The sequence below is a fragment of the Gavialis gangeticus genome, unplaced genomic scaffold (assembly GCF_001723915.1).
Source record: "Gavialis gangeticus isolate Ggan-Ray unplaced genomic scaffold, GavGan_comp1, whole genome shotgun sequence".
NCBI lineage: Eukaryota > Metazoa > Chordata > Crocodylia > Gavialidae > Gavialis > Gavialis gangeticus.
Window position 1 is genome coordinate 68,173,829 of NW_017728993.1, and position 12,814 is coordinate 68,186,642.

At 40.8% G+C, this 12,814-nt stretch overlaps 1 protein-coding gene across 3 annotated transcripts in view; it reads left to right on the forward strand.

Annotated features, from left to right (window-relative positions):
• Nucleotides 1-12,814, forward strand: part of SUCO (SUN domain containing ossification factor) — a 110,289-nt gene that overhangs the window by 65,917 nt on the left and 31,558 nt on the right. For 2 of the 3 annotated variants that reach the window (XM_019501947.1, XM_019501949.1), the window contains 7 exons: nt 1,335-1,459; nt 1,999-2,066; nt 5,584-5,691; nt 7,462-7,567; nt 10,879-10,899; nt 11,128-11,183; nt 12,068-12,159. In XM_019501947.1, coding sequence (XP_019357492.1) covers nt 1,335-1,459; nt 1,999-2,066; nt 5,584-5,691; nt 7,462-7,567; nt 10,879-10,899; nt 11,128-11,183; nt 12,068-12,159 — 576 coding nt within the window. The remainder of the gene's footprint in view (nt 1-1,334; nt 1,460-1,998; nt 2,067-5,583; nt 5,692-7,461; nt 7,568-10,878; nt 10,900-11,127; nt 11,184-12,067; nt 12,160-12,814) is intronic. The other variant, XM_019501948.1, reaches the window with a different exon arrangement.

The window sequence follows — 12,814 nt, forward strand, 5'->3', positions numbered from 1 at the left end:
CAGCCCCCATCCTTGGTGGTGCTCCTGCCAGTGCCCCTTACTCCCAACCTGCAGCCCCCTGTGTCTGCCAGTTCCTCTCACTCACAATCCACAGCCCCTGTACCCCAGCCCTGCCAGAGGATGGCCCCTGGCTGCTAGGGCTGTGGGACTGTCCTGTCTGCTCTCTGCTTCATGAGTGCCAGCCACAGCCAGACAGCAGTGCCTGAGTCCCAGCTACTGTGTGTGGGAGGTGGCTGCTGTGGCTGGACTGGAGTGCAGATCCCACCCTCTGCAGGTGGCATGACTGGAGCAGAGCTGAGCAAAGCCCATGGGTGGTGGGGGAAGATGCAGGCTGCCTGCTGTGGGGCTCAGGGCTCCTTGCCCTGTTGCCCTCCCCACAGGGGTCTCTGCAGCCCAGTGGGTGGGATGCAATATGGGAAGGTGAAGCAGGGTGGGGAAGTTCTGTGTTGCTGCTGCCAGGAGCCCCGTGCTGGCCTCACCACCACGGCAAAGTACCCCCTTCCCACCTGGCAGCAGAAGAAGCACACCTCTGCACCACCGCTGCCCTGCTGCTGCTAGATAGCAGCATAAATGGCACAAGCCTCCCTGGCCGTGCTCTCCCTCCCACTGTGCCACAGAGGACCCCGGGGGAGGGCAGCAGGGCGGAGAGCCCCAGGCCTCATAGCAGACAGCCCACATCCTCTACCCTGTGCACAGATCTTGGGGGCATGTGCCCTGCCCCCCCAGTGTCCCCTCCCTGGGAGTACATTCAGCAGTAGGGTGCTGGCCCCACATTCTTGCCCCAGGCTCTGCCCTGGCTGGGCAGTGCCCCCAGCCACGGTTGCCAACCCTGCGCCATTCCCTCCCTTCACATGGTTGCCTCAATCTGCTTCCCCCTACCTCCTGACTTGACTGCAGGCAGTTGGGGGGACTTACTGTCCACCACTACCTGGCTATATGTACATGGTGCACACTGCGTCCCACTCCCCCAGCCCCTTGCAGGCTGGAACTTTGCCAGGCTGCAAGGAAAACCTATGACTTCCTTTAAAGGAAAAAAATCTTCCTTTCTCCTTCAGAAGAAGAAATCTGTGGGGATTTTTTCCACAGAGAACAGAAAACCTGGATCCCTGGTCCTGATGTGTTGCCCCAAGGAACTTACTTGCTCCGTATTGTTTATTGGCCAGCAGTTTTTTTTCCCAGCTGCCTGCTGCTGTAGACAGACTTGTTCTAATGCACTGAAACTTGCAATTTTCTGTTAAACACATGTTGAATAACAAGTTTGTTTTTTTTTTCAAAGCTGAAAATATTCTTTCATCTTGTTCATTATATTAACAAGCATGTTTTTTGTTTTCCAGGTCAGTCAATGCACCCATCTTCTAATGGTGGACAGCATTCCACAAAAAAGGTCCAGAAAAACAGAAATAATTATGCCTCGGTAGAGTGTGGTGCAAAAATACTGGCAGCAAATCCAGAAGCAAAGGTAGGCTGTGTTTTGTTTTTTTTTTTTATCTTAGTTTGAGAGTGTGAATGTGAGCATGGTTTTTAAGTTTAATATAATCTTGTAGTGAGTCCTAGCTACATCTCAGACATTGGATTTAAGGCAGAATCTTCAAGGTATTCTAGCATTTCTTGTATCTGGGCTTATTACTCTTGGGCTTTTGAAACGAATCCATAATGGTCCCTAACATCGGTGATTTTAGGGGTTACTTTAGAGAAATTGAAAGCTATTAAATGAAGTTCAATAGAAAGAAAAACTACCTAGGATAGGGATTTATGTAGGTTGTTCCGGATAGGCTATAAAGCAGTGTAAATAAGCATCTATTCTCTGCCAGTGTTCACAGCATGATATATTATTATCTTATCCTGCTGCTTAACTATTTCCATAACTAGATGTTTAGCTCCTATTATATCTGTATAGAAGTACACACCAAAAGGACACTTATTTCAAGGGAAAACTGACTTCTGCTTTCTATTTAATACCGGTGACAACTTAAACATTCTGTTTTATTTTCTGTACAGAGTACATCAGCTATTCTAATGGAAAACATGGATCTCTACATGCTGAATCCATGCAGTACTAAAATCTGGTAAGTTTAACACTGTGGTGTTTTACAGGTGGTTGTTTTGGTTGGCTGCCCTGAAGGAAATAAGCAGGTACTACTTTACCATTGGCTTGATATTTGTATATTGCTTCTGTAAGTGATTCTAACCCAGTGATTCTCAACCATGGTAGCACGGCACCCTGAAGTACCTGGAGATCTTTTCAAGGGTGTTGTGGGGTGCCACACAATCTTAGCACTATCAGGTGTGCAAACATGAGTCACAAGAATAAACCCAGAGTTTTCAAACTGATATTCTCATCTGTATGAACTGCTGGAGGAGCCATACTAAGACCTGGTGTTTTGGCCCATGCTGCAATGCATTTACCTTAAAATAAATGTGGGGACTGTATGTAAGGCTGGGAGCACAGGTGTACACCTTCATGCCAACAGTAAACTTACACATTTCAAGCGACACTGTCTAGTTTCCAGTTGAATTCCCTCGTCCTCCTTTTTAATTTGTGCTTTTAGTCATCCCCCCCCTTGTATATGTTTGAGAGAGAGATATCTATATCTATAAATAAAAAGGGGGGTGACGCATACAGTTATAAAATTTCACTGAAATATCTACAGGTCAAGTGCCTTACATACAAGTGCAAGTCTTGAAGTATAGATACTTTACTTGTATATCAGGATTCTGTTTAAAATAAGGGTTTGTATAGTTTTACTCAGAGGAAGTGAGGGCCCTACCTCAGAAATAGAATACTGAAGTGCCTTCTTTAATGTTGAAAGTAAAGATGTGTTCTTGCTGGTCCTAACTATCAGAATCCTGTAATTGGAATCTACTTTATTCTGCTAATATGCAAGCTAGGATACAATCCAGCTTCTCCTGGATTCTACTGTTCTTGTAATACTAGTAACTACTTTCTGAGATACGTATATATAAATCACAGTACTCACAAAGAGCTGATCAGTACAGGCATACCTTGGAGATATTGCGGGTTCGGTTCCAGACCACTGCAATAAAGCGAGTCACACTTTTTTTGGTTTCCCAGTGCATATAAAAGTTTTATGTTTACGCTATACTGTAGTCTATTAAGTGTGCAATAGCATTATGTCTAAAAAAACAATGTACATACCTTAATTAAAAAATACTTTATTGCTAAAAAATGCTAACCATCTGAGCCTTCAGCGAGTCGTAATCTTTTTTGCTGGTGGAGAGTCTTGCCCCGATGTTGATGGCTGCTGACTGATCAGGGTGGTGGTTGCTGAAGGTTGGGGTGGCTGTGGCAATTTCTTAAAATAAGATAACAATGAAGGTTGCCACAAACCTTCAATTTGTAACAAAACGCAATATCTGTGAAGCACAATAAAGCAAAGCGCAATAAAATGAGGTATGCCTGTACTGTAAGCGTTGTTTGGATAGTTGTTGAATAATTTCTCTATTCTCTTCCAGATAAATGGCTTGGGAAATGTACTGAGTTACTGATCCAACACTTCTCCTATATTTAAAACAAGACAAATTTTAAGAATTCAGGGTGCCAGCATGCAGTTGGATATGCTGGCAATGAGACTTTCTCAAACCTCCCATTTTATTTTAAGATTAATAAACACTCTTTTGCCTTAGAAACCTACCTGTTTATTGTGCAAAGCTACAAACAGTGAGGGTCCATTACTGTACTAGATTCAGATTCACTCTGATGAGATCTGCAGTTGTCATGGGCACATATATTTGAACAGACTCTTCTCTTGTGGGAAGGATAAGATAGGTGACTTAAAGCAATACCACAAATCATGTTTTCTCTTTGAAGAAATAAGAGAAAAAATGAATCTCTCTATTAATGGGAAATATTAGGTACTGGAAAGTGAAAAAATCTGGCCTCTTTCTAATATTTCAGTGCCTGTCTTAGGTGGATTTGTACTACTTGCACAAAGAATAAAGGCCCAAATAAGATGGAAACTCCTGTTTTGTTTTATTGTCCTCTGCTTTATTTTTACCTTCTCTTGTATTGTCATACAGTCCTATTTTGTTTTTAATTTTGTGTAACCTGGTAGAATGTGTGATCTCCCAATATGTTTTAGCAAAAGTTATAATTTTATATAAATGGTGTTTGTTATATAAATATAGTTTCTAGGGTCAGAAGGGACGTGAGCAGATCATCAAGTCCAACCCCCTGCCATGGCAGGAAAGAGTACTGGGGTCAAACGACCCCAGCAAGGTGTTCATCTAACCTCCTCTTAAAAACCCCCAGGGTAAGAGCCAGCACCACTTCTCTTGGAAGTTGATTCTAGACCCTAGCCGCCCTGACCGTGAAGTAGCGCCTCCCTGATATCTATCTAACCTAAACCTACCCTCTGCCAGCTTGTGACCGTTATTCCTGGTCACTACTGGCAGTGCTTGGGGGAACAGTGACTCCCCCAGTGCCTGCTAATCTTCCCCCCCCCGACTAGTGTATAACAGGCTGCAAGATCCCCCCCCCTCAGCCTTCTCTTTTGGAGGCTGAACAGGTTCAGGTCCTGTAGCCTCTCCTCATAGGGCCTGCCCTGCTGTCCCCTGATCATGCGAGTGGCCCACCTCTGGACCCTCTCCATGCTGTCCACATCCCTCTTGAAGTGCGGCGCCCAGAACTGGACGCAGTACTCCAACTGCGGCCTGACCAGTGCCGCATAGATGGGGAGGATCACCTCCTTGGACCTGCTCGAGATGCATCTGTGGATGCATGACAAGGTGTGGTTGGCCTTCCTAACTGCCTCCCCACACTGCCAGCCCATGTTCATCTTGGAGTCGGTGATGACTCCAAGATCCTTTTCCGCCTCCTTGCTGACAAGGGGAGTTCCCTAACCTGTAGGTGTGGTGCCGGTTGTCCCTCCCCAGGTGTATCACCTTGCACTTGTCTGTGTTGAATCCCATCCTATTCTCATCCGCCCACCCTTGTAACCTGTCTAGGTCTGATTGTAGCCTGTTGCTTCCTTCTAGTGTGCCCACATCCCTCCACATCTTAGTGTCATCAGCAGATTTGCACAGGGTGCTTTATACCCCCTCGTCCAAATCGCTGATGAAGATGTTGAACAGTGAGGGCCCAAGGACTGAGCCCTCAAGTGTGTGTATAATATTTTATTACTTGTACTGATTTTTGGCAAAAAGTTGTAAATAAACTAGTTATGCTACGATTAGTATATGGTATGGAAGGCACTTTTCAGATTAGAATTTTGAGAGAGGAGCTACATTTCTCAGAAAAATGGCTTGTGGTGTGCATATGGACTGTTGGTTATCTAGAACAGTGGTTTTCAAGCCTTTTTTTCTCTCTTGTGGACCCCTTTGGAAATTTCAAGTCAAGGTACTAGACCCCTTTGAATTGTATGCATGGGTATTCATATACTTTTGATCTTGGCCATCTTTTGTGGACCCCTTAAACGAAGTCTGCAGACTCCCAGGGGTTCATGGACCACAAGTTGAAAACCACTGCTTTTAGAACTTTCAATTATGCAGTAGCATAAATAAGTGTTGCAACTGTGCGTGTGAAAGCTACTTGTTTCTAATATCAAGTTTCTTTTTGCCTTCAAGGTTTGTTATTGAGCTCTGTGAACCAATTCAAGTAAAGCAACTTGACATTGCAAATCATGAATTATTCTCCTCTACTCCTAAGGATTTTCTGGTGTCCATTAGTGACAGGTATGTCATGACTTGAATAAGTGATCATTTACATTCAGAAAAGTCAATATATAAAGTAGGAATAACTTTAAGTTGCAGTTATTTCATACTGGGCAGAATTTGGGAGGGTGGGAAAGGATACTTATGTGCCTCACAGCTGCTCTTTATTTTAAATGTTGTGAAATAACAACATGGATGATTCATTTTGTATGTATGAATGGCTATTTTTCTACAGTAGATGTGTTGGCAACTTCTTTTCAGAAAACAAATACAACCCAAAACAAAACTCTCTGTAGTATGTATGTGTTTCTGTGATGGTTCCTATTTCTTGCACCTTTTTGTTTGCCTTATTAGAAATGGGAAGAGAGAGCCCTATTGGTCTCTGCCATAAATATAAAGCAGTAAGACAAGGATCCAAAATACTGGCATTTATTGAACCTTTAAATAGCTAAAATTTTCCTGCTTTGAAGCAAATTGCCCACTTCTGAACTCTCAAGTGATGCTCATATTGGAGCCGAACATGGATTCTTTTTAATAGATTCCATTTAATATTTTTGCTGTGGTGTTACTTTTTCCTCTTTTATAAATGGCACCAATCAATCAATCAGTCAATTCTTTCCTGCCCTCTGTCACTCAAGCCTTTTTATAATATTATTGGTTGTACAGAAATCAGTTTTCAAAGGTGAGATCTGTCAGAGTATTTCCCCCACCTTTTTTCTCAAAACAATGGGAAGAAGTATAGTACAGTGGATCTTGCATCCTTCTTCCTTCCTAGCTCTTGTGAAGTAGCAAAATGGTTTCTTTTTGGCAAATTTTTGTCTTTCTAGATTACCGTTAGGGGTGTGTTCCAGTTAGCCTTCATACTCATGATTCTGCCAAGTTTTTAAGTATTGGCTTAGCTCCAAGCCATCCAACTTCTACATGGCTAGAGGGACCTGGAAATCCCCAGCTGCATATTGTACCTCTGCACCATGTGGAAGCTGTCTCCACTCCCTAAAACCTTCCACTCTCTTCCCCTCTACAGCCCCACCACCACTGCATCATGTACCCAGGCTGACTTTTGCCTTCCCCCCCACAGCTGTGTAGTGCTGCCACTTAGTTGCTTGGTGCAGGGGCAGGCAGCAGAAGCTGGAGGAGGGAGGGAGAGACTCCAGCTGCTGTTAAAGCCAAAATAGTGGGGAAAGCGGTGACTAGGTACACTCATTCGCACTGTACATTTTGGCCTTTATAAGAAGACTAATCTCTCTTCTTGGTCTTTAAGACCTCAAGACCTGGGAGGCAGGGGAGGGTGGTGATATAAAATCACAAATACTTTCTAGTACCCTACATTGGTTTTTTTTTTGGTTTTTTTCAGCATTCGGAATAAGAGAAACACTTTATAGCTACAGGGTATCCAAAATAGTTTTTAGCAAGAATCAGGCACCTTAATGTTTAAGCCTCGTTCAGCTAACTTTACTTGTGCTTATGGGGAGCTGGGGTGGCATGAGCGCTAAGATGCACAACTGACAGTCCAGATGTCACAAGCTGAAGGCCATAGCAGAAGCACTCAGTGTGGCCTGTCAGATTCCAGTGAATCTGAGAATTCTGCTAAATACCATGTCATAAGGACACGAATAAGGGAAAGGATTTGTGCTTATTCTAAAGTTAACAGGTCTTGACCTAAAATTGACCATGAATCTGAATACTGTGAAGTGTCGCTCTAAAATTGGGCCCTATCCTGCAAACATGGAGTAATAATATAGTAGTATATTAAATAATTTCCCCGATGTGACTTTACACTTTATTTTCCAGGTACCCAACGAGCAAGTGGATTAAACTGGGTACTTTTCATGCTAGAGATGAGAGGAATGTCCAGAGCTTTCCTTTGGATGAACAGATGTACGCAAAATACGTTAAGGTAATTCTTCTATGTAGTTAATGTGCGTTTCTCCTTGTAAAGGGAATAACTTGAAGGACAGCTATGACTTTCTGTTCAACCAAGCAACCTTAGAACTAGGTAAAAAATGATCCTTACCATGCGTTAAAGTAACTTTGAGAACTAATTTTTAATTTAGTATGGTCCATCACATTTTTTGTGATTTGTTGACTTTTTTTTCCTGAGGAAGTATGGAGTTGTATAATAGAACATGTCAGCATTGTGCCAGTTTTCTGAGCAAGATTTCGTGTTAGTCTCAAATTTGAATTTAAAGTTTTTTTTTCTCCTTTTAACAGTCAGAAATGTTGTTTACTAACATGTCTGACTAGTCAAATACAAAAGACTCTGCTAAAGAACAGGAAACAGGATAGATCGGTTTAGCAGACTTTTCAGCTATACTTGATATTTATAGATTTTGCTTCTGGTTGCCACGTTTTTTGCTTTATATTTTTAATGAAGCTAATTGCTTTCAGAATTCTTTTGGTTTTGGTTTTTTTATACACATACCAGTTTGCATGGTACGTGGTTTTGTGAGTTTGAATAACTTGCAGTAGTTTACTATGCCTCTGCTATAAAATCCCCCACAATTATGTACTCTAGTATTTTTGTTTATCCAGGTGTATACTTTAACAAATCAGATGTCCTAATCTGTAGAAACCAGGATGCAAGTTCCGACTTTGTCTGTGATTCACAGTACAATCCTTGAGTTGTATCTGCTGCCTGTCTTAATTCCCCTGAATTATTTAGGCTTGCTGCTCTAGAATCTGCATCTTAATAATTTATAAATTCACAAAAGCTTGTTCTGCATTGAGCATAAATTTAGATTTCAGGTGAGGAATGAAATTCAGAGCCTGCTTTTTTTTTAAAGAAAAAGATCCCCATAACTGACTTCATTGGTACAGATGAGCCATATTTTTGTCTGAAGTACATGTTAGCTTCCAAATTTGTTTTGATTTTTCTTTAACAATTTTTTTTAAGGGAAAAAATTCTCAGAGCACATAGGAATTATATCTGGGGCATTAATGAATAATATTTTCATTCAGTTTTTTAGCAGGAGCAAAATTAAATCACAAGTTTGAGAGACCTATTTCTGTATTTCATCTTTCATTCCCCTAATGTTCAGTTACACTGGCACTTTTTTCAGAAAGTGATCTGAAGAGCAAATATAAATCCATTGCAGTGGTTTCTGACATGACACATGCATGACTAGAACAGTACTGACTGTCTCCTCACTTTTTAAATAATAATTTGCAATGCACTAGCTTTCCCCTGGGGCTTTACTCCTGTTCTTTTTGAGTCTGTTTACATCACATATTACTTGCAGTGAGTAAATGTTGTCATGCAATGCTGTAGCTCTTTATAAAATTAGATTTATACCTTTCCCAGGATGCATGCTCTTGAAACGGCTACATTTTTTCCTAGTAATTTGGTGTGTACCACAATTAAGAGGTTCAGTTTTCTGATATAGGAGAGATGACATTTTAATTGATGCTAATAGCTGTTTAAATCTTTTAATGTTCATGCCTCAAATTTCTTGCATGAATCTGGACAATGTGACTGTAACTCTGCTTGCTGAACTTTTACATTGTAGTGGTCAGTAAAGTGCTTAGAAGTATGCTAGATCAGTGGCTCTTAACTGATGGCCTGTAGATGAGTTTTATAAGGGCAACCAAGTGATCTTCTCCTTGCATCTTTCTGCTTCTGAGCTGCTTTATGCTGGAGCTAGTGTGCTTGGGAATGAGCAGAGCTGCCTTAGTGTAATGCTGCTCATAAGCTAATAAAATAACCGTTGCTAAAAGGTGATGCAGGTTTAGGCAGGGACAGAGCCACGTGAATTTGGGTGTGTGGAGTAGTGGATTGGCAGCCTAGGTCATGGTACTGTGTTGGGGGCAGTATGAAAGTGAAATGAACTGAACCATGGGATCAAAGGTTGAGAACCACTGTGCTAGACATGGGATTTTTTTTAAGTCTCTTCTGCATGTACCAAGTTCCTCCTAAGGCAGTATAATATGGTGAAAAGATAACATATTATAGTACTGATTATTGTCAATGCATTGGCTTCATAACAAAGATGGCTGTTCTTAGTATTTGTCTAGTCTAAATTGGGGATATTTTGGAAAATTAATCCAAATTTAACTAAATGTGAGAATTGATAGTGGATTATTTAAACTGCATTAAATCATGTTTTTTTCACAAATGGAAATGGCCTTGATTTAGCTTGGTTACTTCAGAGGCAGAATAAGTGGAAAACAAATTAAGCCCATTTTAGTCGTGAACAGATGTCCATTCAGAAATTCCATGTGGTTTAACAAATTTAATTTTAAATTCATGCCTCTAATTAGGATTTAATTTTCTTGAGCATCCCTGTATAGATCTAGACTCAGTATAAACAGTGCTAAATAGAAGACTTTTTTTCCATTGGATCTTGAACTCTTCTTTCTTCTAAATTCCCCTGAAAAAATTTCTATAAAATAGAACATGCTATACTGAATTTAGAGCAGGAACAGTACATTAATGATCTTTAAAAATGGGGATATTTTTTTGTAGGTAGCTTAATATTTTTCCTAACTTTAAGAATAATCACGTTAAGAGTAACATGTTAAAGATTTTGTCTGGCATACTTTTAGAGTGCAATAACAGGGACATTAGAATAATCTGACTGAATCCTTTGCATAGAAATCTTTTATTTTGTATTATACTGTCTATCTTTCAGCTTGAGCTAGAAGCTTTTGGATTTACCTAACACTCAACAGTGTTGCAACTTCAGTCTTCACAACTTATTTCTTGTAAAGCATTTAAGCTTGGGACAGAAATTTAGGCCTAAACCAGTATAAGTGATCAGAAACTAGTTTAAAACTAACACAACAGAAGTTTGGTGTGCACAAACTGCTTTCAGAATGGCTGAAACTGGTTTAAGATAAACCTGGATGATGTGGTATCAGACTTAACTGATTTAGGTTAAATTGGTTTATTGAAATTCTGTCCCCTTCCAAATTCAAGCTGTCTGTTCCAGCCAAGCAGGGAGGTGTGCTCAAGCACCCCTCGGCTTCTGGCTTGGACCACTGTAGGCATGTGGCTGCATTTCTGGAATCAAAAGTGAATGTCTGTTCACTTGTTTATGGGTTCAATCTGCACAGTTTAGACTAACCTGCAAAGATTGAATCAAGTTAGCCTCAGGCTTTTTGACTCTGTGTACTTAGCGTTTATAGTACTAAATTAAAATTGCTAGAGTTGCCTGTGGCATGTGTCCAGCTTTTGTACTGACATCTTTCTTTTCCTTTCTCTTGCTTCAGATGTTCATCAAATACATAAAGGTTAGCAATCTCCTCTTTCCAAATATTGAATGCATAGGGCTTGGGGTATACTCTGCAGCTCAGCATGTTGGCAAGAATAAAGCTTTCCAAGAACCTTTCTGTTATGAGCAATCTGCACTCTGCTTAAGTAAACCTAACTTGCAAATTAAAAACTAGATGTGCGTGTTGAGTAGAGATTTTATCTGATTCTTCTCTAGTCTTTCATTCTAAATGCTTGTTATTCTTTAGGTGGAGTTGGTGTCACATTTTGGATCAGAACATTTTTGTCCTCTAAGCCTTATAAGGTAATAATGAGTGAAATACTTTGATCTGAAAGTTACTTTTTACTTCTAGGGCTGAGAAATGTTTAGTGCATCTAATGTCAAATGGAACACATTTCGGTTTAAGTTCAGCAGCAGTATTCTTGATTCTGTTTAAAGAAAGGGATTACATAAGTTAGACGTTGCTGACATGATGGTTCAAATTATTGTAAATTGCTTTAAAAATTCCTTAAATAAGGTGGTATCCATAAGGAAATGTCCTCCCTAAATTCCCTTGTACATTCTGCTTCCCTTTTTTCCTCCTTCACTACCCCTTCTCCAAGCCTCTTTTCAGTCATCGAGGTTACAACAAGATTTGATCCCTAGTATCTCTAAAGTAGTATAGCTCTAGGTTATTAAGCCAGTCTTGAAGGTGAGGGAGAGATTGAATGTAGTGCACTAGAAACTTACACTATAATGTAAGGATTTGAAGAGTGTCATGGTCACTGTCAAGCCAGAAAGACTGTCCTAGAATTTCTATCCTAAATTAAATGAGGAGGATAAGACTTCTATGCATTGCAAAAGGTGGATGTTGCAGTAATTCAAGATGAAGAATAAGATGTGGATGGGAAGTCGGGTGATGAGAAAAGATCTGACTTCCTTAAGGGAGGGGTTAAGGTGGGAAGAAGGTTAGAACCAAATAGTGCTACTAAGTCTAACTGCAACGCTAGTGGAATCCTAACTAACCCTTCAATAAATGAGTGTTTAAAAGAAAAGGCATTGGTCAGCTTATGTAAGATGCCAGTTTGCTGGTTGACTAATCCAGGGCAAGCGTTGTTAATTTAATATGCTTGCTTCAGTCATTAAAACATCATTAGAATTTAGCCTGACAACTTACGTTTTGGTTTTATTTGAAATATTGTTTATAGAGTGTTCGGCACTAGCATGGTTGAAGAATATGAAGAAATTGCTGATTCCCAGTATCAGTCAGAACGCCAAGAGCTGTTTGATGAAGACTACGGTAAGAAAACAAATAAATGTGTATTGCTTGTTAACTATCAGATCTCTTGTAACTTGGTCACTGAAGTTTTTCATGTGTTCTGAAATGATCAGTTTGGCAGTTAGGGACTACTTCACTTTTATTATCCTCTAGGATGGGTTGGTAAGTCGCATTCAGCCAACAGCTGTAGGGTTGTGAGGGGAGCTTTGGTAGAAGTTGCCCTCCCTGTGCCACTGTAAGGAGAAGTGCCGGTGGCATCTGTGTCCTAGTCACTCCAGTCTGCAGCCTAAAGACACTGCCAACCTCTGCTCTAGGATAACACTATCTTCCTGCTTACAAAGAATGTCCAAATATCCAGCTAAGTCTCAAGCTGCTGTTCTGTAGTAAATCTCTGCAGGTGTCAGGATACACAAGGGATTGTGAGAACTAAATAGTTAATTAGCTGAACATAGATAATGCTTTAGCCATCTTCAAGGGATCTCTGGCACTGTATCACCATCGTGTTCTCCCTACATGAAGCTTCACTCTGCCCACACTCACGTAGTCATATAGTGATGGGCTTGCTGTCTCTTCAGTAGAGCTTTCATGTGGCTCAGGTGTGTTAATCTTCTACACATGGTTACTGATCAGTCTGGGATAGGCAGCCATACTTCTCCTGCACCTAGCAGAAGTAGAA